This window comes from Capra hircus, unplaced genomic scaffold, assembly GCF_001704415.2.
Source record: "Capra hircus breed San Clemente unplaced genomic scaffold, ASM170441v1, whole genome shotgun sequence".
In the NCBI taxonomy this organism is placed as follows: domain Eukaryota; kingdom Metazoa; phylum Chordata; class Mammalia; order Artiodactyla; family Bovidae; genus Capra; species Capra hircus.
In genome coordinates, this window is record NW_017189530.1 from 477,996 (window position 1) to 502,424 (window position 24,429).

The 24,429-nt window shown below is 64.5% G+C and overlaps 2 protein-coding genes across 2 annotated transcripts in view; one reads left to right on the forward strand and one right to left on the reverse strand.

Annotated features, from left to right (window-relative positions):
* The first annotated feature begins 940 nt into the window (after positions 1-940).
* Positions 941-3,271, forward strand: TMEM191C (transmembrane protein 191C). Its single transcript, XM_018044374.1, has 10 exons — positions 941-1,095; positions 1,197-1,320; positions 1,649-1,699; positions 1,825-1,902; positions 2,072-2,128; positions 2,252-2,311; positions 2,441-2,505; positions 2,597-2,669; positions 2,936-2,973; positions 3,067-3,271. The coding sequence occupies exons 1-10, from the start codon at positions 941-943 to the stop codon at positions 3,269-3,271; spliced, it is 906 nt and encodes a 301-aa protein (XP_017899863.1).
* Positions 3,272-6,891: 3,620 nt separating this feature from the next.
* PI4KA (phosphatidylinositol 4-kinase alpha) overlaps positions 6,892-24,429 on the reverse strand; it is a 57,692-nt gene continuing 40,154 nt past the window's right edge. The window contains 32 exon segments of the mRNA XM_018044380.1: positions 6,892-7,244; positions 7,905-7,988; positions 8,314-8,403; positions 8,795-8,954; positions 9,230-9,350; positions 9,518-9,643; positions 9,779-9,883; positions 10,025-10,134; positions 10,798-10,868; positions 10,990-11,038; positions 11,041-11,061; positions 11,985-12,055; positions 12,667-12,796; positions 12,969-13,089; positions 14,413-14,466; positions 14,610-14,653; positions 14,656-14,776; positions 15,034-15,124; positions 15,666-15,859; positions 15,936-16,015; positions 16,104-16,223; positions 16,846-16,973; positions 17,051-17,158; positions 17,256-17,407; positions 17,595-17,753; positions 22,599-22,726; positions 22,819-22,975; positions 23,251-23,343; positions 23,519-23,638; positions 23,923-24,012; positions 24,098-24,181; positions 24,333-24,414. Of these exon segments, the coding sequence (XP_017899869.1) occupies positions 7,193-7,244; positions 7,905-7,988; positions 8,314-8,403; positions 8,795-8,954; positions 9,230-9,350; positions 9,518-9,643; positions 9,779-9,883; positions 10,025-10,134; positions 10,798-10,868; positions 10,990-11,038; positions 11,041-11,061; positions 11,985-12,055; positions 12,667-12,796; positions 12,969-13,089; positions 14,413-14,466; positions 14,610-14,653; positions 14,656-14,776; positions 15,034-15,124; positions 15,666-15,859; positions 15,936-16,015; positions 16,104-16,223; positions 16,846-16,973; positions 17,051-17,158; positions 17,256-17,407; positions 17,595-17,753; positions 22,599-22,726; positions 22,819-22,975; positions 23,251-23,343; positions 23,519-23,638; positions 23,923-24,012; positions 24,098-24,181; positions 24,333-24,414 (3,316 nt within the window). The 3' untranslated portion in view covers positions 6,892-7,192.

Consider the following 24,429-nt stretch of genomic DNA (forward strand, 5'->3'; position numbering starts at 1 on the left):
GGGACGCTCACGCCGACACCCTCACCTGCACAAAGTGAAGCGGCTCCAACCCGGCGGACCAGGACCAGGCGGAGCGGTGGGGGCGGGACCCTGGGCGCGACGCAGTATCAGTGGCGCCCAGTTCCTCCCCATCTCAACACCCACGGCGGCGCCTCTCTGCCTTAACAGCGGGGCAGACCTCCTGCCAGAAATCCACATCCAGCTGACATCTGCTCCTGAATCTCACTGGCAGAATCCTACAAGGAAGCTAAAAGCCACCGTGGGTTTAGACCAGTCCCGCTTTCCGTCTGGGGCAGCGGAAGGACAGCCTGGAACCCTGAGGAACAAGGCCCTGGGAAGGGGGCTCACGGATGGGCTTGTGCAGGCGAGAAGGAGCGGGAGGAGGGGCTTTTTAGAGGAACGTTACTGTAGTTGATTTACAGCGAAGTGACTCCGTTATACACGTACATACAATCTTTTTCATATTCATTCCGTGATGGTGTATGAGGATAGTGAATATAGGTCCCTGCCAAACGGGAGGACCTGGTTGTTTATCCATCCTGTAACAGCTTACCTCTGCTAACCTCAAACCCCCGACCCCTCCCTCCCCCACCCGTCCCCCTTGGCAGCCACAGGTCTGTTCCGTCAATGCGTTTCACAGAGAGGTTCGTTTGTGTCGCTTCCTAGATCCCACCTGTAAGTGGCAGCATGTGGCACTTGTCTTTCTCTGGCTTTCCCAGGAGGGGATCCCTGGGTCCAGAGACGGGAAACTGGTTTACGGGACCCGGTCTTTCCCATCAGAGGCTGCCCGGGCCCCAGTGCCCCCGGCAGCGGGCGGGAAAGAGCCGGCCTCGCCCTCCGCCTCCGGCGCCTGCACCCGGCGGTGCGCGCGGTTCCAAAGCGCTCCGCGCTCGGCCCACTGTGACGCGGGCCCGGCGCCGGCTGCGGGCAGAGCCAGGCCATGGCCGAGGCGCAGGAGCTGCTTCTGCAGCTGCAGAAGGACAACCGCGACGGGCGGCTGCGGAAGCAGGAGCTGGAGGAGCTGGTGCGCGGGCTGGAGGCCGAGAGCGAGAGCCTCGCCGCGCGCCTGCAGGACCTGAGCGAGCGCGAGCGCGGGTGCGGGCGGCCCCTCCCCTCGCCCGCGTGTGGGCGCCGCGAGGGGGCGGGCTGTGTGTGGACGCGGCCTCAGCCACGGAGCCTCAGTTTCCCCTCCGCAGCCTGCAGCGTCGGCGGAGCCAGGCGGCGCGGGCCCTGCGTGGGGAGGCGCGCGAGGCGGCGCGGGAGCGCGCGGACCGGGCGCGCAGGCTGCTGGAGGCGGCGGAGCAGCGCCAACGGGACCTGGTGGGGCGGGGCCCTGGTGGGGCGGGACCTCTAGACGGACGGGGTAGTGGAAAGGGAGGGGCCTGGGCGGGGCGGGGCCGCGAGGGGGCGGGACCTAAGCTGAGGCGAGACCTCTGGGTGGGCGGGGCAGTGGAGGGGAGGGACACAAAATCGGGCGGAGCCCTGGTGGGGCGGGGCCTGCGAGAGGGTAGGCTGCGGCGGCACCCCGGTGGGCGGGGGCAGCGGAGAGGGAGGGGCCTGAGGTGGGGCGGAGCCGGCCGCGGGGGCGGGGCCCGCGCTGGGGCGGGGACCACGGAGAGGCCTGGATCTTCCCCTCGACCCCGTCCAGGAGCAGCAGAACCGACAGCTGCAGGAGCAGTGGGAGGAGCTGTCAAGCCAGGTACCTTCCGGAGACGGCCTCTGTCTCCCGCTTCCCCCGGGGCTGCCTCGCCCCAGTCCCCGCCCCGCCCCGCCCCGCCCCCCCAGCAGCCCCGCCCACCCGGCCCTCACAAGCCCCACCCCCAGCTCTTCTACTACGGAGGCGAGCAACTGAGCCAGCAGCGGGCGGAGCAGCAGCTCGGGACCCAACTGGCGGCCCTGCAGGTGCTCGGGCGGGGCTAGGGGGCGGGGGCGGGCCTTGGGGCTCCGGGGGCGGGGCCTTGGGGCTCCGGGGGCGGGGCCTTGGGGCTCCGGGGGCGGGGCCTTGGGCGGGGTCAAGCGCGGCGCGTTCGCGGAGTGCCCGGCGCCTGACTCTCCCTGGATTCTCTGGAAGAAACAACTGGCGCTGGTGGAGGCCAAGCACACCATGCAGGCGGAGGCCCTGCGGCAGGTGCGGCAGAGCCGGGCTCTCGGGAGGGCCGGCTTGGGGTGTGCGTGAGGCTGGGCAGGTGCAGGACGGTGGGCAGGGCCGAGTGCCCCCTACCCCGTCTAAGCAGGGCTCCCCTCGTGTCAGAGCGCACGGCGGATGGAGGAGGCCTGGGCCAGCTTCCAGGAGCAGAGCGGAGTCTTGCAGGTGCCGCCCCTCTCCGCCTCCGACCCCGCCGCGGCCTCCGCTCCGCCCTTCCCCGGAGCCGCGGCGGCCTGCCCCCGCCCTACCCAAGTCTTCCCGCGTGTGAGGCCTCACTCCCACCACCCGCTCCAGGAGTTGCAGGGGAAGGTGATGGAGGCGGCGGCTGCACTCGACAGCTCGCGGGGCGGCCCGGAGCCGTAAGGGGGTTAAGACTGTCGGATGTCGGGAGTTGGGGGAGGCGCGACTGCGGGCCCCGCGAAGGGCCCATCCTCCTGCCTTTGCCGGCAGGTGCGACTCACAGCCCCGACGGGGGCAGGACTGCGCGGACTCGCTCATGGAAGAGGTGGCCAAGGCGGAGTGTGTGAGCCCTGGCGGGGGCGGGCTTGAGCCGAGACCTGCCTCGCGGGGCCGCCCCCCGCACGCGGGGGCCACCCCGTCAGGGAAACCCCCCGACCCCACCAGGGACCCACCTCGCCATGCCAACCCCACTGGGGACCACAAGCATCATGGGGCTGCCCACTCCAGCACCGCGCCCGCGTGGGAGCCCAACGGCCCCACGAGCCTCGCACCCCAGGGTCCCGCTCCGTCCGCGGCGTCCGGCAGGAAGGTGTTCTCTTGTCTCCGCAGGAGACGCGGCTGTTCGGCGCGGGTGCGGCGGGCTTCAGGTGAGCGGGCGGCTGGAGCGGGCTCGGGGCTGGGGCCTGGGGGGGCGCCCCGCGCCGCCAGCGCCCATCTGCCGGTGCGTGGTCGGTCCGCAGGCTGTGGGCGCTGGGCGCGCTGCAGACGCTGCTGCTGCTGCCGCTGGGCGTCGTGGCGCTGCCGCTGCTCTACCTGGCGCTGGCGAACCCCTCGGCCCTGCGCCGCGGCCTCGCGCGCCCGGGCTCGGACGCCGCCCTGCGCCGCCTGCGCTACACGCTGGCCCCGCTGCTCCGGTTGCGTGCGGGCGGACTGCTGCCCGCCTAGCGCATCACGCCGGCCGCGGCCGCCCGCACCCGAGTCTCCCGAGTGGTTTCTGGGCGCCGGATCGGGGGTGTGTGGGACGGGGGGAGAAGGGGGTGTGATGGGAAAGGGGAGGGGAAGGGGCTTGGGGGTGGCGGCGAGAAACCCGGGGACGCGGGGCAGGGATGTCTTGTGTCCTCCGGCCAGCAGGCGCCGCCCCCCCGCCTGCGGGTGGACCTTGGTCCCTCCGCCCTGCCCTCGGTTCCGTCCGCCCACTCCGGAGGGGTCGGAATCGCGACTCAACCCGCTCTCGCCGCCGGCAAATCCAGCTCGCGGCGCTGGCCGGCGGGTCCCCGCGGAGCTCCGTGTCCCGTGTCCGCGCGCTGGTTACTCAGACCCGCGGCGACCCTCGTCCCTGGTGGGTCCCTTGTTGGGGGCGCGGGTGTCCTCCCCCTGGTCCGCGGCCTCTCCGGCGTCCGGGCAGTGGGGGCCCTGAGCCTTCATCACTGTGGTCTTGTCTAGCGTTGTCTGTTTCTGTGAAATATCCTGCTTAATGGAGGGGGAACTCGAGTTTCACTTCGCCTGATGCAAACGCTTGCTCTATTTAACTTTTTTTTTTGGTCGTGAAACTTCTGTATGTCCTGTGCACACATGCGTTGTGTTTCGCTCTGGTCTTTAAACAGTCCTTTTCTCGTTGATTTAATTGCACGTCTTAGTGTTTGGGGTTAAATTTGTCTTTGCACTTCTGTGCAGTTTAAGAATTGCAGGTTGAGTCCTAGTCCCTCTTTCGTCTGGAGGTCGTGCTGTTCTGCTGTAACTCCTCCTCCTCCTGTGACTCCGTGACTTCGTGTTCGGTCGTCCCAGACGGCCCTCTGTGCGGTCCCACTCTGGTTACAGTGGGTAATTCTGCAATGAGGGACTTCCTCAGTGGAGCCCAGTGGTTACGCCTCTTCGATTTCACCGCTGGGTACGGCTTGAGTGTGTGCTGTCGCTTCTTTTGGGTGTTTACGTAGGAGTGGGCTTGCTGGGTCCAAGGGTGCTTCTGCTTAATTGTTTGGGGAACAGCTAACAGCGCCCCGTCAGCAGTGCACGCGGGGCCGGCTTCCCCAGGTCCTTTCCTTTAGTTTGCTGGGTTCTCTGCTTCTTTTTTAACAACAGCCATCCTAATGGGGGTGATTTTTCTGCTTTCAGTTTTCAGGCACTGCATTCTCTACTTTCTATGATCACACAGTCACATTCATAACACGTTTCATCCATAAAACAAGGGAACTCGAGCTTTTACCCCCGAGCCCTCCACCCACTTCTGTGGAAGAGACACTTGATTTTTAAGGTGGACTTTTTTCCCCACAGTAAGTGGACTGTGTACCATCCCTCCCCCTTCCTGGTGAGCACAGCAGGGCACACGACCTCTGTGGCCTCCAGGCCCCTCTATGTCCACTTACGCCGCAGCCACCACGGTGACAGGGGTGGGTCCCCATGTGTCCTCGGCAGGCAGCCTTCTGCAAACATCTTTTTGTATTTTGCCAGAGAATCTGTGAGACCAGTTCCTCAGAGTGGGGTTGTGAGCCAGGGGTGACCACATGCATACTGGGGGGTTGGATGGCTTTTAGAGGCCCCTCCCCACAGGATAGGACCCCCTCTCCGCCTCGTGCACGGTGGGTGTGATGGGTGAGCGAGGACACTTCAGGATGGCTTTAGCTTGCATTTACCTTATAATCAAGGCGGGGGGGGGGTGGTGGATAAGGGCCAGGGGCATTTCTTTTCCCGCAACTATCCATGTCTCTTGCTGTTGTGGCTGTGCCTCGGTTTGGGGCTGCGACTGTAAATGAAATTGTTCTCATCCCTTTTGTTGCTGTGAGTACACACAGCTGACTTTTCACATCCACCTGTATCCTGAACGTCGGCTGTAGAACAGACCCAGGTTATTGTGGGTTTTTTGTCCACAGGCCATTCCTGAGTCGCTTCTCTTTCCGATTGTTTCCTTCTCTGACTAGCCTGGCGAGGGCCCCAGGGCCCAGCGCTGAGCAGAGGCGGTGAGGACAGTGTGGTCCGGGAGGGCACACCCGTCCTGAGGCGTGGGGCTCTCGGGTGGGTCTTTCATTAACTGTATTATTGGAAGAGGAACTTGACTGCCTTCAACACTATAGATTTCATTTCCAGTCTCTGAAGAGATCTATTTGCTCATCAGCTCTTGGGTTTAGACTTTCTACCCAGCATTGTTAAGAGCATTTATTTCTGACTTTTAAAAATATACAGTTTGCACCTTGCCCCCGTCTTGTTCATGGCATTCAGCGTTCACTTCAAAGCCGATGCAACAGCCTTCCTTTCCACGAGGTGGACATCAGTCCTGCGGTGGGTGAATCTGTTTCACCGAGTGCTCACCCTGCACTTTCCGTCTCTCCCGGCCCGCGGCTCCCAGTCTCCCGCGGGCTGCTTCTGGAGGTCACGCCCTGTATCCCAGCTTGCTTCTTATTTGAACATCTCTACCCACCTCCCCAGACACAGCCTGAAAGCCTCTGTCTTTTACGTGTATTTTGTCTGCTGTTCCAGCTCCACTGCTCCAGCTTATACATGCACAGGCCTCTTCCAGCTCTCGTCGACCCCTCACAATAGCACGGAAGCAGCCTGAGGTGGTGAACGGGCACAGGGGCGCTGCCGCCGGTGCCGGGGGGGGGGCGCTGTGTGCTGTCAGGCGGCCTGCGTGCTGCTGTCCTCTGCCCACTGGCTTCCCTGCCAGTCCCGTCGCCTGTGCAGAGAAGGGCGCTGCGAGCCTCCGGCCGTTAGTCTATTTCTCCCGAGTTCTGTCAAGTTTTGCTTCAGAAGCACGCGTGCGCGTACTGATGGGGACTTTCCTCCCCGCCTTCCCCATCAGGCCTGTGACTGTATTTAAAGAGCATCTCTCGTCAGGATGTAATCGGGCCTCACGTTTCATCCGTTTGGAACTCCTGCCTCCTCGTGGGCGGGCTCAGTCCGTGCACAGGTCACAGGGCTAGTGACGCAGTGGGCCCGTGCCTCGGCCGTGCGGCTGCTCCCCCTTGATGACCTCCCTTCCTGGGTTGGCCCCACGTCTGACAGAGCTGTTGCCTCCCCACTGGCTGCCTGCCTTCCTGCTGCGCTTCCTGCAGCTGAGTGCTCTTGTGCCAGCTCTGGGGTCCCGCTGGGGGCTGGAGTGTCCCACCCCCCTTCCCGTTTCTTTATGCCCCCTTCTAGGTGCCTGCTCTCTCACCCGCGGCTCTTCCCTTCACCTCTGTCTCACGCGCTATGTACCAACCTTCTGGGCGGCTCACTTCTAGATGTTTTATCGTTTTTTTAGTTTCAGGTCTTTGGAGGGTTGTGGGGGTGGGATGGGCGCTGTGGGTGGGGGTGGGGGGTCAGTGTGGGAGGACGGTGTGGTTGCGGAGCAGAGCAACCTGAAGATGCTGGAGATGAGCACCGGGAGGCGGCGGAGCGATGGCAGCGGAGGCAAGGCCAGGAAGGGACGCCGCTGGCCCTGAGCCGGCAGGGAGAGCACAGGTGCTTTCGCTCCACCGGCGCCGTGCTGCCGTCTCTGCGAAGCTCAGTCAGGGTGCCGGGGGCGGCCCTGAGCCCCTTGCTGCCTGCCCCCCCCCCCCAGCTAAATGTGCACTTAGGATCCAAGAGTAAACCAGGTTCCAGCGCAGCGGTGTTTTTGTTTTTATTTTGCTCACGTTGGTTAAATACCACTTTTCTGACTTTCATGCCTAAGAATATACTCCCTGTACCTCTGAGACAGGACGGGTGGGGAATGTGTCCAGTGCAGGAAGAGCCCGTGCCCACGCCAAGACCGGCTCTGATTGTCCTTCTGGCCGCGCGGGTGGCACCCGGGACTGTGAGTCTCCGGCTCGGCAGGGGCGCCTCTGGCCCGTCTGTCCCTCGGGTGGAGCGGCGGCTGGCACACCTGCGGAGCGGGGCTGTGGCCGGCCACCCTCAGTAGGGAATGTCGTTCTGATAGTACTGGATCATGTCGTAGGTCCGGCTCCTGCGGGCGCAGGGCGAGCGGTGCTGTGAGGGGCTGACCCCTCTGAGCTGCCCTGGAGGCTCGGGGCCCAACCGCGGACCTCTGCCCCGCAGCGCCTCGCCCGCTGGGACCCATGGAGGCTCCCTCCCTGGCAGCTCCCGGCTCTGCCCCATCTCCTCACTCGTGGGCACCAAACGTGGGCTAGGGCAGACACCTTTCCTCAGCTGGCTGCCTCCTGTCCTAAAAGCTGAGCCCAGGCTGGGGGTCTGTGCGCCCCCGCCCAGCACACAGCAGAGCCATCTCGCCCTGTGCTGCCCGCCAGACTCCTCCCACCGGGCCACCAAGACCACGTGGCGCCCCCAGGCCACGCGCCCTGGACCTTGGCGGGCCCACCAGGGTCAGTTCTCCCGACCCCAGGGTGTGGGCCTGGCCTCCCGTGGGCCACCCCGTTGTTCAACCTGGAAACCTCCAGGCCACCTCTGTCGGTCACAGCCCCGGAAACCTGTCCCCCAGAGTGTCACTGAGGCCAGGCCCCTCCGGTCACAGCCCCCACAGCCCCTCACCCCACCAGGCCGGGCGTCTCACGGTAGTGCATCCAGTCACCTGGCCCAAGAGTGGCCCCACCCAGAGCCCCCCGGACACCGGGTGGGGGCACAGGAGAGGGCAGGACCGGGGGCTTGCCTGTTGCTAAGGAAGCAGCTCTGAATGACCTTCAGGATGAAGTTCGCGGCCTCTCGCTCCGTCATGTTGGGGCTGAACCTGTGCCTGTGGGGGAAGGGCCACATCAGGGCTGCCGCCCTGCTCATGTGCACGTGGAGTGGTGTCCTGTGGGGCCATGGTTCCCAGCTGGCCTCAAGGCTTTGGGCCCCGTCCCAGCAGCTCCCGACCATGGGGCCGGCAGCTCGGGCAGGATGGGCAGGGGCTTGGCCTCGATGTGCCCTAAGAAACAAGGGGAGACGGGCACATCCCCTCGTGGCCGCAGAAACCAGGGCGCACCTCGTGCACAGGTCTGGGTGTCCCCGGGGGCACCTGGCCCGGGTGGCGGGCCCCGTCTCAGGGACAGCCACCCCGGTGTCTACCCAGGACATACTTGAGGAGCTTGATTGTCTGGCCACGGAAGCAGGGCAGGCCCGTGTCCAGCATGAGGGTGACCAGAGAGACGACAGCGTCCATGTAGGGCCTGGGGAAGGGCAGGAAGGGCGGTGAGCGGAGTCCAGCCTAGGCATGGGCCCTGCCTGGATGTCACCACACTGCTCTGTGGCCTTAGCCACGTGGCGTCGGAAACCACGGGCTCTGGCTCAGGAAGAAAGGCGAGGAGGGCACTTGGACTGACTGGAGGCAAGGCCGAGCTTGGGAGGTGCAGACGTGGGGGCACCGAGGCCGAGTGAGGGGCTCTGGCAAGACAGCAGATGTGACTGGAGCCAGGCCTCAGGGACCTCCTGCACACGCCCCTCCAAACCCCAAACCCGCCCCCCACCCCCCAAGATCTGAGATGACCCGAAGGGAAGGGAGCCTGGATGCGTGGTCCCAGCAGGGGCCCCACCCTCCCTCATCTGGACCGCGAGGCTCACCGCACAGCCAGGTAGCCACGGACACACATCTCCATGAACCACTTGAAGGGTGTGGCCTCCATCTTGCCCCCCATGATCATCACCATCTCGTCCGTCAGCTTGATGTCCGGCTCCCAGCCGAGGTTGCCTCCGGGGGAGCTTTCAAACATGAACCCGAAATCTGCAAAGCCCCGAAAAGCCGCGGCGCTGGGGTCAGCCGCAGGCTGGGGCGGAGGGATAGAGCCCCGCCTCCTGGCTCCGCCCCCATGTGGATGCAGCGAGGGAGAGCCCCGCCCCAGGTCGATGACGGAAGGAAGGTCCCGCCCCCTGCCACCCCGCCCACCCACGTGGAGGCCCTGGATGGACAGCCCCGCCCCCCCAGGTGGATGACGGGAGAAAAGTCCCGCCCACCCCCTCGTGGAGGCCGGGGATGGACAGCCCGCCCCGCCGGCCCACCGATGTGGATGAGGTGGCCCTTCTTGTCCAGCATGATGTTGCCGTTGTGCCGGTCTTTGATCTGCAGCAGGAACAGGAGGAGGCTGTAGGCCGCCATGCTGCGGATGAAGTTGTACCGCGCCTGCGGGGGACAGCGGCTCAGGGCCCGCGCGCCAGGCCGGGGGCAGGGCGGACCCGCACTCCAAGAGTCGGCCCTCGGGGGCCCACCCAGGGCTTCGCCGGCCCCAAGCAAGGCCACGGCTGCCCGGGCGGACCCAGACTGGAGGAGCCGGGCCGCCGGGCGCCCACCTGCTGGAAGGCCAGCGTGGACTCGTCCCCGTACTGGCGCGTGAAGTAGTCGTACATGCCGAAGTCGGTCTGGCGGCCCAGCTGGTCGCGCGAGGTGCAGTCGGGGATGCACTCGATGACGCCGCACTAGGGAGGAAGGGCCGGGCTGCAGGCGAGGGCCGCGCCGGGGGGCCGCGGGCTTCGGCTCGGGACACTTACCCCGGGGGCGGTGGCCACGAGGGCCGCGCCGAGGGGCCTCGGGATTCGGCTCGGGACACTTACCCCGGGGGCGGTGGCCACCACCCGGTACGGGAAGACGAAGAGGTCCAGTCCGACCAGCTGGAAGATGTTTTTGAAGAGGTCGATGATCTGCAGGGCCAGCATGTCCTGGGAGGCGGAGACGCAGATGGTGGCGGGCAGCCACAGGGAAGCAAAGATTCACGCTGCTGTGTGAGGCCGGGCGCCGCGCCGGCAGCCGTGGAGAGGCCCCGGCCGCCCGCACTGCCCTCCCGCCCAGCTGGGCTCTACCTGCCGGCAGTCGTCCCCCACTTTGAAGATGGCCGCCTGCCAGGAGATCTTCTGGCTGTCTGCCTCCTGCACACTGCCCTCCTCCTCGGGGTCTGAGCGACACCGCAGGCCTGCGGGGAGAGGCCCTGTGGGGGTCTGGGGGCACCCTGCTCACGTGCCTGAAGGAACCCCGAGAACCTTAGGGATCAAAGCCCGAGGGGGGCCGATGAAGGCCTGGCAGACACCCGGGCCAGCGGGTGGGGCCACAGGGCCGCGTCTCTTCCTGAGAACAGCTGAAGACAGAGCCCCCTCTTGCCGGAGCGAGGACCTGCAGGCACTGTAGGGCTGGGCCCCGTGAGGGGGTGCACAGCAGGAGCCGGGGCCACACCCTGGCTGGTGTCCTCTCAAGCCCACGCCGCCGGGCCTGTGGAGTGTGACTGCGTGTGGTAGCAGGGCCTCGCACAAGTGGCGAAGACAGCGTGGCCCTGACCGGTGGCCGTGCCTTCCCAGAGACGGAAGAGGGCGAACTCCAGCCGAGGCCGAGGACCAACCAGGCCCTGTGCTGGGGGGAGGTGCAGGACCCTGCCCGGAGGGACACCCCGGGCTCAGCACCAGGAGACAGTTGACGCCTGCCACGGAAGCCGGCCTGCCCGTGGGTGCTCGCACGGCGGCCAAGCAGACCGCCCTCCTGGGGTCCCCATCACTGCACGTGTGCCCGCTGACCCCAGATGAGGGGCCGCACTGACCCGCCACTATTCACAGGAACCCCAGACTACACGGGACAAGGCACTGACCTTCCTTCTCAAGCTCACTAACCCCGCAACGTTTCACCTTGAACTTCGCCAGATACGGGGCCTTGGCAGCGCTAGAAGACAACAGACCATGGGAGGGGGCGCGAGGGACGGGGGAGGGGGCGCGAGGGACGGGGCAGGCGGGCGCGCGAGGGACAGGGCAGGGGGCCTGCGAGGGGCAGCCGGGGGTGGCACCTCTGCATGGGCGTCCCGGACTTGTAGTCGATGTCCAGCACGATGGCCTCGGGTTGCTGGGCAGGTAGCAGCCTGCAAGGGTGGGAGGGTTGTCACTGGTGTGGGCGGGATGGAGGACACGCCGCCATCCAGCAGGGAGGCCCGTCCTGGGCAGACGGGGCGGTGCTGGGGCCTGGAAGCCCGCCCTCCCTGGCTGCTGTTTCTCTGGGTCTGTCCTGACGACCACATGGCCCTCGCCACCCCCACAGACACGTCTCCGAGGGGACGCCTGAACCCTCAGCTTCCTGGGTGCCCCACCACAGGACACAGAGGAGCCCTGGCCCCGCCTGCCTGGCCCCAGCTCAGCCTGGCTGAGCAGGTCAAGACGAGAGGACGCCCCAGCCTGGTCTGGGGCTGCAGTTCCAGAGCCCCCCAGGTGGGGTCCCGACGGAGGCACTGGCCCTGGAACCACGTGGTCCCCTGCCTCCTCCCTCACTGGCCCAGCCTCGCTCACATGGCCCTGCTCCACCCTGCAGCCGGTTTGCACCCCAGGGCCTCTGGGATGTGTCTGAGCAGCAGGACTCCTCTCAGAGGCTGGGCAGGGCTCAGCATGGTCGGGAGACGCCCCCCCTGGGGCTGGTGCCCACCGTGGAGCAGGCCTGGGCACGCAGGCAGGGCCAGAGTGTGAAGAGAGCGCGTGTGCGGCAGTGAGTAACTGAGAGCTGTGCGGTGACATCCGGGCTCCGTCCCGCCAACCCCAGCACCAGGGTGGGGCCCGGGCCCTCATACCACGGGCCCCAGCACACCAGACGCCCCTTGCCACGCACACTGCCTCTGCTACCCTGGAGCTCGGGAACCTTCTAGAACTACAGCTGCTGAGGACAGGGCTTGGCCTTCGGAAAACAGCTGCAGCCAGTAGGCCCACAAGTGGCCGCTGGGCAGGGCAGGCTCCGGAGAGGGATGGCAGGCACCCAGGGCCCACACATCCCCTTCCCACCAGGCTCCACCCCGCTCACCAGGCTGCACCTTCACTTCAGACAAGGCGGACAGGCAGGCCTTCTTTCTTTCGTCGCCTTTGGGGTAGGGCCTGGGGACCAGGACACAGAGGCTGACCTCCACGCTTCTGGCGGCAGGCCCTCCTCTCTGAGGGCCGCTGCCCTGCATGGCCTCCGGCGGCCCCCAGACCTCTATGCCCCAAGATGAAGGGCTGACGTGGAATTGCGTCCTCACATACAGAGGGTGGCCCAGGGAGCCCACCCCAACAGCCAGGTGAGGATGAGGTGACGGCATGAGCCGGAGCTCTGGGGACAGAGAGGGCCAGGGTCCTTCCCCGGGGTCGGCCAGTGTCAACCCCAGGGCCCATCCCGCACAAACATGGGGCCAGGGTGTCTGAGGTTGATGTCCGCCCCGCGTGAACGTGCACCAGAGAGGTTAATTGAGACAGGGCCCCAGAGCGGCCAGTGGGTCGGGCTGCCTAACGCTGCTGGGCCCCTGGGAGCCTCCAGAGCAGTGGCCTCAGACCCGACGCGAAACTAATGCTGGTTCCCGTGCACCTGAGGGGCTGCGGGAGCCCAGGACAGCAGGCACGCTCCCAGCCGGCTGCTCTGCGGCGGTGGCCACGGGGCAGGGGGCGGGGGCCATGTGCACATTGCCTCTGGGGCGGCTCGCCTGCGTGGGGCCTGGAGGAGGTGCACTTACTTGATGATGGCTGACACATTGGTGATCTTGTTGAAAAAGTCAAACTCCCGCTGGTAGAAGTCCTTGGCCGGGCCGGAGAGGGAGCCCGTGATCTCCTCCACCAGCTGCTCCAGGAGATCACCGATGTCGGCTGCGGAGTTGCTGTGGCTGAGCCTGGGCCCGGGGCCATCTCTGTGGACCCCACCCGGAGGACGCGCAGGGTGGCTGCCCGGGGAGTTGCAGGACGGAGCCGCGGGGCCGGGGGCCGAGGTGGGAGTGGAGGGGTGACCTGGGCAGGGGCCCTCACGGGGGCCAGCACTCACGATCCTTCTGGTGGCCCTCTTCGTCCATGTAGATGTTGGTCTTCATGTTCCAGATGAACTGGTGCGCCAGTAGCTGGGACTGGGAGGCGGCCCACAGGATGTACTCCCGCACGTAGCCCATCTACAGGGGCGAGACTGTGGTCAGCCCGGCCCAGCCCCCTGCGAGGCCCTGCGCTGGCTGCGAGCAGCTGTCCTGGGCCGTGGGGCCAGCACGTCAGCCTGCCAGCTGGCCACCACATCTCACCTCAGGCAGGTGCAGCCTCGCCGCCGCTCCCCCCGACTCTAGCCTGCCTCTGCTGCTGTGGAGCGGGAGGTGTGGGCAGGTGGGCTTCCACCGCCACCCTGTGAGCTGCCCAGGGGCGGTGGGTGCCAGAAAACCCTACAAGCTGGTGGTTGCATGCTGTGGTCCCTGCCCACCTGTGACCTCTCCTCCCCCGTCACGCCCAGCTCAGGGTGAGTCCCCGGTCTAGGTTACGAAGGCGCTGGCCTTTCTGGAAGACTCCTGGGGAGCAGCCTCTCCTTCCCCACAGCCGCCTCTGCCCCCATCTGGGGCCCCTCCTCCACCATCTGGTAAAGTATTCCCTGGTTGGATGTCCTCGACTTGGTGGGTGCACTTCCCAAAGAGGTCAGGCTTCAAAACACCCAATTCTAACTCAGCAAGCAGATCGGACGTTGAACTGTGAACACGCAACCTCCGGTGCAGGCTTGGGGTTTGGCAGGGACACGGTGGTCTGGGGGCCCTGGGCTGGGCCGGGAGGGCACTTGCTGGTGCCCGGAGGCGCAGGCTCGGAGAGGCACCGGCAGAGCGGGGTCACCCTGCAGGTGCTGTCTGTCCAGGCCCCTTCAGGGCACGCCCTTGCTCATGGCTGAGTTGCCCCGTCCCCCCTCTACACACTGAAGCCCTGCGCTTGCTGGAGGCCTCACTGTTTGGAGATGGCTGGAAATGCGCCTTTGAAGAGCTGGTGAAGTTATGTGAGATCAGTGGGGGCCTCATCTAAGCTGACTCGTCTCCTCAGAAGAGATCGGGACACAGACAAGAAGGACACAGGGCAGTGGCCCTGTCTCATGGCGAGGAGAGGGGCCTCGGGGGAGCCAGCCCGCCCCACCTGGACCCCAGACATCCAGCTTCCAGGCTTGTTCAGGTTCTGAGCCCGTGGACTCCTCCAGGGTGGCCCCAGCTTGCTAGCACACCCGGCCTCTCCTCCCAGGAGACAGAGAGCTGGGCATGGGAGTCAGGGCCTGCCAAGACCCCCTTCCAGAAAACAGGTCCGGGGCCAGGCTGCCCACCCTGAGTGGTGGCCAGCGATGCTTCCAGAAGCTGCTCACCTGCATAGCAGGCCTGGGCCTCAGGCGCTGGACGGCCACGTAGTGGGCGGAGAGCTCGGGCTCAGGTCCTAGCCCTGTGCCCCTGCCCGCCTGGCCCTCGGGGCTGGCGCACACTTACCTTGTCGTACCTGAGCGCCTGCACGATCTGGGGGATGTAGAACAGGATGGCGTCCTGGGGGGGGGGCAGGGTGCGGCTGTGAGTCCAGGGCGGGGGTCCCAGGAGCCCACCCCACCTGGACCAGCCTCCTCCTCCACCAGGCTGCCCCCACGGCGTGTCCCTGAGTGCCTCCCACTCCACAGCAGCGGGGGGCTCACCGGCGGGAAGGACCGCAGGACCTTGACCCCGTACTGCGCCGTGAGGGGTGCGGTGGGTACATGCTTGAGAAGTAGGACAGGCCCGTGGGCGGGTCCGCGGGCGCCCAGCACAGCACGTGGCTGAGCTCGGGCGCGTCGGCGTCAATGGTGTGCCAGGTGACCAGGAACTGGAGGGAGGAGGGGTCGGGGGCGGTCCTGAGAGGCTTTCCCAACAGCAGTGGGCACGCTCTGTCCGCCAGCGCCGCCCCAGCCAGGGTGGAGCGCGAGGCCGTCTTCTGTAGTGCACGCTTCGTCCCAGGGCGGGAAGCGTGGGGCAGCGGCGCTCAGGCCCCACTGCGCTCAGGGCTTTGGTCACGCTCCTCCAGGCGGCCCCGGGGCGCTTCAGAGTCTGTGTTCCTGCCCTGGCCCACCACCTGCCCCCTACCTTGATGGCTTCCGGGATGTCACTAACGGCTCCCGGGTCCAAGCGCACCAGACGCGTCACCTCGTTGCCGATAGCCTCCGTGTTTTTGAACCTGCAGGCGCAGAGGGTGTGGGGCGCAGGCACTGAGGACGGGGCCGCGGAGCCCGGGGCCGAGGAATGCGGCCAGCGCCCAGCAGCGTCTGAGCACCCTCGCTTCTGGCATGTGCGGTGACCCAGGACAGAGGGCCCTGGGCCAGGAAGGGTCTGCCCTCCCCTTTCAAGGACCCCAACACCCTTGGCCAGGCCCCAAGCAGCCCGTGGGCCAGAGGGCACCGCAGCGGGTGGGAGGACGCAGGTGAGCGGTCAGGCCGCCCTGCATGGACTTGGCGCCCGTGGGAGAAAGCACTGGGCAGGCAGCGTGGGCTCAGGGGGTGACAGGCCCCCCGGACACAGGCATACGGGGCGGGGGTCTGTGAGAACTCAGCCCCCTCTGCTCCCGACGGCCTGAGCCGTCGGGAGAGCTCACAACACAGGCACAGCTGCCCAAGGACGCCCCGGGAGTCACGGCAGCTGCTGCCTTTCCTGGTCGAGGAAGGCGGGCCTGGGGCGGCGGGGCGGCGGGGCACCGGGCCTCGGCGCGGCCTGCAGCGCACCTGGCAGGCAGCTGCACGGCCAGGTGCGGCGAGATGCCCCAGGCCAGGTTGACGTTGTCCTTCCACTGCTTCTCGCTCAGGCTGCTGTACTTGGACCTCCAGTTGGCCACGCTGCTCTCCCCCGCCTGGTCCAGCTCCAGCTCCGGGGAGGACAGCGGGTTGTACCAGGTGATGAGACGCTCGATCTCGGTGGCCTGGGGGACAGACGGGGACATGGCTGCACCTCTGCGTGCCCCGAGCCGCCCCGCGGGCCTGGTGGGCGGGCCTCACCAGCAGGGACAGCAGCAGGGTCCGGCGCTTCATGTAGTATCTGTGCAGCTGGGAGCCCCGGTTGGTCTTCTTGGACATACCTGGGGCGGGGGGTGGACACAGGGTCTCCCTCAGAGACACTCCACGACCCTGAGGACCCGAGGGACCCAGGTGAAAAGCCCCACTGACCCGACTTCTTGGAGATGGTGGACATGCCACTGGACAGTGGGTACGTGTTGATCCAGCCCTGTGTGGCCTGCTGGCGAGAGCCGACCGCAATGTCCAGGTTGCTCCGGGTGTCCTGGTTGTCTGCAGGCAGACACAGCATTCCAGAAAAAGGCACTTGGACCTTCCGCATGGATGAGGCAGCCACGGGGGAGCAGACAGGGCAGACAGCTTCACAGAGAGCCAGGCACCTGGGAACTCAGAGGACTGCTGCAGCACAAGCTGCCTACAGCGCGCGGTGCTCCCCGAGCCCAAAGCAGAGCAGCCTGAGCTCCGCCCCCAGCAGCCATGGGGCACCTGCCCCCGAGATGTGCTTCCACACGGGGGGTCCGGGGCAGATGTGGGGCCGCCAGCCCTGCTCCGAGAGGAGTCAGGAGCCACTGGGACATTCGCTGTGGCTGCCGTCCCCCGTCCTGTGGCAGGCCGCCTGTGTGTGTCTGCTGCGGAGACCCTGGGGCCCCAGCTGCTGCAGGCAAGGGCCTGACCACGGGGACGCTCCCACGGCACTTATGTTAGAGTCGCTCCTGACAGGACTGCCCTGCTGGGCGGCAAGGGACTGTGCCTGGCCCCTCGTGGCCCACCAGCTGCAGCCCAGGGTGGGCTGACGGGTGTCCGGGGAGCCCGTGGACAGCCTGGCGCTGGGAAGCTAGGCTGAGGGCATCCCCTTGCCAAGCGTGGCAGGGCAGGGGTGAGCGGGCCGGCATACCTGGGGGAGCGAGCTGGCTGGCGGTCAGGTACTTCTTGTCTGAGAACACGGCGGTCCAGAACTTGACCATCACGGTGACATCCTCACGGAGCCTCTTCTCCCCCTGGGTCGGGAACCTCGGGGGGCAGCTGCAGACGGGTGGGGGCCAGGGTGAGAGCCAGGTGCGGGGCAGGGGGACCTGGCCCGGGGCGGGGGCGGGGGGCACCTGAAGTAGTCAAAGGCGGTGGAGTAAATCTTCTCGCGGAGCACGTTGCGGATGGTGGCGTTGGGGAGCACGTCCGCATGCAGCAGGGACAGGCCGAGGGTCAGCAGCCTGCAAGGGGGGCCAGGTCAGCGCTCCGGCTCCCCCTGCCCGAGCTCGGGGCCTGCCTACGGGCAGTGGACCCCACCCCGGGCCCCCCGGGCCTCACTTGAAGCGGGGCCCGATGGCCGCCACGTGCCGGTTCATGCTGCCCGCGGCGCCCCCGATGCTCAGGGACAGAGCACGCTGCAGGAGGCTGCAGAAGATCTCCACCTGGTCGGAGCTGCAGTACTTGGCGATCTCGAACCGCTGCACCAGGAACTGGGGGGGGGGACACGCTGCCTGTGGGGCCTGCCGGAGGGCAGGTGGGGTCTGCAAGGCAGCGGGTGGGGGTCTGGGGGAGAGGAGGGCCAGCACCGCCCCCTCCTGGAGGGGCATCTTCAACCTGGAGCCCCGGGGTAGCCCCCCAACCCTGGGGGAGAGCGGGAGGAGCCTGGGGGGCACGTACGTCGATCCAGATGTAGTGAGGGGTCACCTCGGGGGCGCACGGTCTGGGCTGGCTGGCTTCGGACGCGGCCAGGGGGTCTGCTTCCTTTATCTCCACAGAAAACAGGCCGAACTTCTGCTCCACGGTCATCTGCCAGGCCCCGGCCATCTCCCGCATGAACTGCAAAAACCTGGCCGTCAGCACCTCCGTGCGGCACAGGGAGGGGCCTGCTGCAAGTTCTTGTTGGTGCTTAGTTATGAAAGGAGGATAGGCTCGCTGGAGACTTAGGAAGCTGAGGGCGTGTGAAGAAAAGGAAAACCACACGGTCCCGTGATGGCCCCAGCCCGGGCCTTCGTTCACCACGCGCCCGTCCAGGACCACAGCCAGACGCGTGTCCCGCTTCCCGATGCCCACCTGTCACTGCACCACCTGCTCAGGGCCTCCAGAACCCAGTGCCACCTCCACCCCACGGACCCACAACGACACCTTCATGCCCCAAACCAGGCCTGGGAAGAGCTGCGGGGGCCAAGTGGAGCCTGAGTCCCCACCATCAAGGTGTGGGGTTTGGAGGGAAGCAACTCCTTCCAAATGCAAAGAGATAGAGAAAAACAACAGAATGGGAAAGACTAGAGATCTCTTCAGGAAAATCAGAGATACCAAAGGAACACTTCATGCAAAGATGGGCAAAATAAAGGACAGAAATGGCAGGGACCTAACAGAAGCAGAAGAGATTAAGAAGAGGTGGCAAGAATACACAGAAGAACTATACAAAAAAGATTTTCAAGATCCAGATAAACATGATGGTGTGATCATTCACCTAGAGCCAGACATCCTGGAATGTGAAGTCAAGTCGGCCTTAGAAAGCATCACTACGAACAAAGCTAGCGGAGGTGATGGAATTCCAGTTGAGCTCTTTCAAATCCTGAAAGATGATGCTGTGAAAGTGCTGCACTCAATATGCCAGCAAATTTGGAAAACTCAGCAGTGGCCACAGGACTGGAAAAGGTCAGTTTTCATTCCAATCCCAAAGAAAGGCAATGCCAAGGAATGCTCAAACTACCGCACAATTGCACTCATCTCACATGCTAGTAAAGTAATGCTCAAAATTCTCCAAGCCAGGCTTCAGCAATACGTGAACCGTGAACTTCCTGATGTTCAAGCTGGATTTAGAAAAGGCAGAGGAACCAGAGATCAAATTGCCAACATCCGCTGGATGATCGAAAAAGCAAGAGAGTTACAGAAAAACATCTTCTGCTTCACTGACTATGCCAAAGCCTTTGTGTGGATCACAACAAACTGGAAAATTAGAGAGATGGGAATACCAGACCATCTTACCTGCCTCCTGAGAAACCTGTATGCAGGTCAGGAAGCAACAGTTAGGACTGGACATGGAACAATGGAGTGGTTCCAAAATTGGGAAAAGAGTACGTCAAGGATGTATTCTGGCATCCTGTTTACTTGACTTATATGCAGAATACATCATATGAAATGCCAGGCTGGATGAAGCACAAGCTGGAATCAAGATCGCTGGGAGAAATATCAATAACCTCAGATATGCAGATGACACCACCCTTATGGCAGAAAGTGAAGAGGAACTAAAGAGCCTCCTGATGAAAGTGAAAGAGGAGAGTGAAGAAGCTGGCTTAAAATTCAACATTCAAAAAACTAAGATCATGGTATCTGGTCCCATCACTTCATGGCAAATAGATGGGGAAACAATGGAAACAGTGTCAGACTTTATTTTGCAGGGCTCCCAAATCACTGCAGATGGTGACTGCAGCCATGAGATTAAAAGACGCTTACTCCTTGGAAGAAAAGCTATAACCAATCTAGACAGCACACTCAAAAGCAAAGACATTACTTTTCCGACAAAGGTCGCCTAGTCAAAGCTTATGGTTTTTCCTGTCGTCATGTACGGATGTGAGAGTTGGGCCATAAAGAAAGCTGAGCGCCGAAGAATTGATGCTTTTGAACTGTGGTGTTGGAGAAGACTCTTGAGGGTCCCTTGGACTGCAAGGAGATCCAACCAGTCCATTCTGAAGGAAATCAGTCCTGAATATTCATTGGAAGGACTGATGATGCTGAAGCTGAAACTCCAATACTTTGGCCACCAGATCTGAAGAGGGGACTCATGGGAAAAGACCCTGATACTGGGAAAGATTGGGGGCAGGAGGAGAAGGGGACAACAAAGGATGAGATGGCTGGATGGCATCACCGACTCGATGGACCCGAGTTTGAGCAAGCTCTGGGAATTGTTGATGGACAGGGAAGCCTGGCGTGCTACAGTCCACGGGGTTGCAAAGAGCTAGACGTGACGGAGCAAGTGAACTGAACTGACTCCTTTCAGGGCAGGGAGGTAAGTCAGATTCTGAAGATGTCTTAGAGGTAAAAGGTCGACCTGGCAGCATCTGCTAAGGCTCGCCATGCAGTGAGCTTCCTCCTGGGCATTTATAGCCAGGGGGCGGCGGGGCCAGGCTGGGCCCGGGCACTTGAACCAGGGGCCAGAATTCCCTCCCACCTCAGTGGCACTAAGGCCCTGATTCCTGTGCTGCACGAGGTCAACAAGGCTGCTCGCATGTTATCTTCCCAGAAACCCAAAAAGGATGGCAGGAAGCCGGCAGGGCTCGCCTCCGAGTTAGGGCTGCAGCTGATCTGTCTGCCCTCCTTCATGCCCTCTGTAACAGCACACGGTGCCCGGTAACAGGAAAGTCCAGAAACTGAAGACACAGCAATAAAGGGTGCGGCCCCTCTCTGCTGAGGCGCGGCAGGGCCAGGCCCACACCTCCCTGTGGAGGCGAGGGGGGCGACAGCCAGCCAGCAGCCCTGAGCCGGCAGCAAGGGCCAGAGGACAGGAGCCAGCGTGGGGCTGGGGGCCGTCGAGGGTGGTGGGCAGAGCGCATGCGAGGGGCGGCTCTCCATAGGTGGTATTTCCCTGGCACACCTGGGGCCAGCGTGTCATCTGCCACAAGTGGCGGATGGTCCTAACAAGGCCGAGACCTCAAGACAGCCTAGTGACCGGTGATGGCAGGAGGCAGGCTAGAGTCTCACAGACCCCAAATGAAAAGCAAAGTGCTGGGCAGAAAAACTGTTCCGTAAGCTCTCTCCTAATTTTGGCGAAAGAATAAGAAAGTGAGGGCGGGTGTAAGCCAGGAAGCACAGCCCTTCTCGCCAAGCCTCTGCCCCCCCGGGGTGCGGCCTTCCCTGCAGCCCCACGGAGCCCCAGCCACCAGGCCCCGTGGGCTCCATTGCTTCCCAGGGTGTCGGGTCCACAGGCACCAACTTCAGCACAGACGACCCTGATGCTAGAACTAACCAAGCAGGCAAGGACCATCAAGTAATGACTACAAAGACGTTCAAAGACTCACAGGAAAAGACAGAAGAGGTGACAGAGATTTGTCAGCAAAGAAGTACAAAGCCTGAGAAAGAAAGGGGAACCCTAGGCCTGAGAATTATAATCCTGAAGCAAAACTTGACACTGAAAGTGGTTTCCCGACAGAGCGCCTAAGGCAGGGACCGCCCGGGGAAACTGCACAGAGCCCGGCCGAAGTGGGCCGGACCGTGAGGCAGGGGACGCGGCCCGCGGGAGGGCCGGTGTCCGTGGGCGCCGCCACCGTCTCGAGGTCCGAAACGAGCACCCCCAGAGCCCAAGCGAGGAGACGGGAAAACAGCGTGAAAAGTGTGAAGCACTGGCCTCAAGGTTTGCAAGTGTGACGAAGAGTCTGAAATCTCTATATTTAGCAAGTTCAGGAAGTCCCAACATAAAATACACAGGAAATCATACACAGGCACCTAAGACTCAAGTTATTAAAAGATCAAAGATCCGAAACCACACAGCTGTCAATTCAGGACCGCAGACCCGGGAAAACCTGCCTCTGTGCAGGATGAAGGAGCATGTTCCCGCAGCCTGCAGCCCAGGAAGTGCGGAGAGAACCGCGGACCCGGGCTCCCACGGGAGGAGCGGACATGGTTTGGACAGACCCGCCGGCTTAGGAAAAGCCCAACGACACACACAGCCCTGTTAAAAGGCGCGTGTCACGTGCAGCAGCAACACAGACGAATGTGAGTCACGCACGAGCTCTGATGGGACGGGACACAGCCGTGACCACAGCACCCCCTCCCCACAGTGACAAGAGCCGCGTGAGATGGCCAGGTGGACACAGCGTGCAGGACCCATGCCGTCACCCTGGGCACGCGGTCGGAACCTGCCGCGGGCCCTGAAGACAGCCCAGCACCGGCCGACCTCCCTCTGGGGGGGCACGGCCAGTGACCCCTCACCTCAGCCACGAGTGTGCCCCTGCCTGAACAACCCAGTTGCATCCTTGGAAATTATCCAGCTAACCCCCTCAGGGGCAAGAACACAGCACCCACTTCTGACTGTGCATGTCAGCTTAATAAAAGCAGGAAAACCAAGGCACATCCGCGTCACCATGGCAATTAATGGGAATCTTGGAAACATAAATCTGTTTTCAGATGTTATGTGACACTCCTCTCCTTGGGCCCCTCCAGCAGGAAGTCCAGAAACATGGGCACAGGGGGCTGCCCTCCTGGGCAGCTGGGACCTGGCTGCTGTGGATAAACACAAGCGCCCTGGTGGCTCAGACAGTTGAGTCTGCCTGCAGTGTGGGAGACGCGGGTTAGATCCCTGGGTCGGAAAGATCCCCTGGAGAAGGAAATGGCAACCCACTCCAGTATTCTTGCCTGGAGAACCCCATGGACGGAGGAGCCTGGCAGGCTACAGTCCAAGGGGTCACACAGAGTCGGACAAAGCAGGGATGGAAGCCACCGGCAGAGCGAGGGCGCCCCCTGGCGAGCGCTGGGGGAGCAACAGCGTCAGGCACCGCCGGTCCCTGAACCCAAGTCCCCTCTCAGCTGGGAGGCGTTCCTGGGGTCAGGCTTTCCCATCACCGTCTTGCTGACATGCAAGGCCCCGGGGTGACAAGGGTGCTTGCCCGGGGTCTCCACGCTCCACAGCCAGGGGGCCAAGGCTGGTTCTCCACCCCTCGGGCCCCATGGCCAGCGTCTTACCGGCACCTCCACCCCGTTCTTGCCGGCCAGCAGCCACTCCCAGCAGGCCAGGGCGGTCTCCATGCCGTGCTCGTTAAACATCTGCAGGGGGGCCCAGCACAGGTGGTGGAGGAGCTGCGGGTCACAGTCTGCAACCAGGGGGACGCCATTCAGAGGCCCCGACGGCGGGCCCGCGGCCCCCACCCCCGCACACAGCCGGCCGCGGCCCCTGGGCCAGCACCTCTGCTGCTAATGAGCCTGGCTGTCAGCTTGAACATGGCCTGCGTGTACTGCTGAGCGTCACCGGCGCCCAGCGCCGCCCTCAGCTCCTGGACCATCATCTTGTTCAGGTCCGAGGTGTGGCCTGTGGCGTCCGAGAACCGGATCATTCCGTACACCTGCAGGCAGTGGAGGCGCTCGTGGCCCGGCCGCCCAGCCCACAGATCCGTGCCCACGCCAAGTGCCAGACGGTCCCCGCAGCCCACCTCCCGCCCCCAGAGCTCCTCCTCCAGAAGCACCTGCTGCTCCCAATGCTCTGGACAGACCCCCAGGGCAGGGGGCTTCTTGAGTCGGATGTTTTTCTTTCCAAGACTTGAGAAGAGCTCCCACCCCTTTCAAAGACTAGATCTTCCCCAGAGACGCACCTCCCGCCACCCCTGGGCGGGGGAGGTACCTCGCCTGCATAGCGGTTCCGCAGGTTCAGTGAGGCCATGAAGTTGGAGTAGTCCTTCTTGACACAGGCTGGCCGCTCCGTGAGCTGCGTCGCCTGCGAACACACCACGGTGGCCGCGCCATCCAGCACGACCCCGTCTACCGCGTGGACCCGACCCCGCAGAGTGCCGGCCTCTGCTCTGCGTCAGAAGCACAGGCTGCGGCTCCTGAGTCTGGGGCCTGCCGCGAGCTGCCAGGCGGGGGCCGGACCCCGACCGCGGCGCACGTACCCCGAGGCTGGTGCTCTGCTTGTTGTAGCCGGCGTAGTGCAGGACGCCCTCCGTAGCCATGGCCAGCCCCGTGTGCTGCGACAGCCCGGACACCCAGTTCTGGCGCTTGCTCAGGTACTCCTGCCATGGGACCGCGTCGCCGCGGAGCTGAGGCGTGCCTCTGCATGGCAGGCGGGCAGCCAGCCGAGCCTCCAAGCCGGCGCCACCCCGCCGGCGCCACACTCCCCGGTCAGCTGCCCTGAGCCCCTCTGCAGTCCCACCGCACGCCCCACCCCGGGCTGGCACATCTGCCCCAGGTGCCCCCACTGTCCCTGGTCCCACACACCAGCGCTGTGTCTGGGTAAAGCTCCCGACAGCTGGAGGGAGCTCACCAAGGCCGCTTCCCGCCGACCTCAAGGAAGTACCTGTAGGTGGGACTTGGTGACCGTGGGCGCCCACTTCATGGCCTCCTGAAGGATCATCCCGCAGCGCGCAGCGAAGTCCTTGACGATGCTCTGGCAGAGGGGGCGAGGGCGGGCAGCACTCAGCGCCCCAGGGCTGGGCTGTGGCCCCGGGCCCCGCTCAGCCCTGCCCGCCTACCTCTCGGGCCTCGTAGGTGTCCGGGACGGTGATGCGGTAGGGCACGTCGGGAATGTCGTAGTACGGCTGGTCCTTGTGGATGTCCTGGGAACGCAGGGCCCACCTCGCGCCGCGTCCCCGCCCCGCACCGCGTCCCCACGGGCGCCTCCCTCCCTGCCCCCGCCCATCTGCGACGGCGTCCCCCGCCCCCCCGACTTGGGGCGTGAGGCAGGCTCGGCGGGGGCAGGGCACTCACCGCGCTCAGCGACAGGGACAGGGTCTGCAGGATGTCCAGCATGGTCTTCAGCACCGTCCCGCTCCAGAGCAGATGGGGGAACCTGCACCCAGAGCCC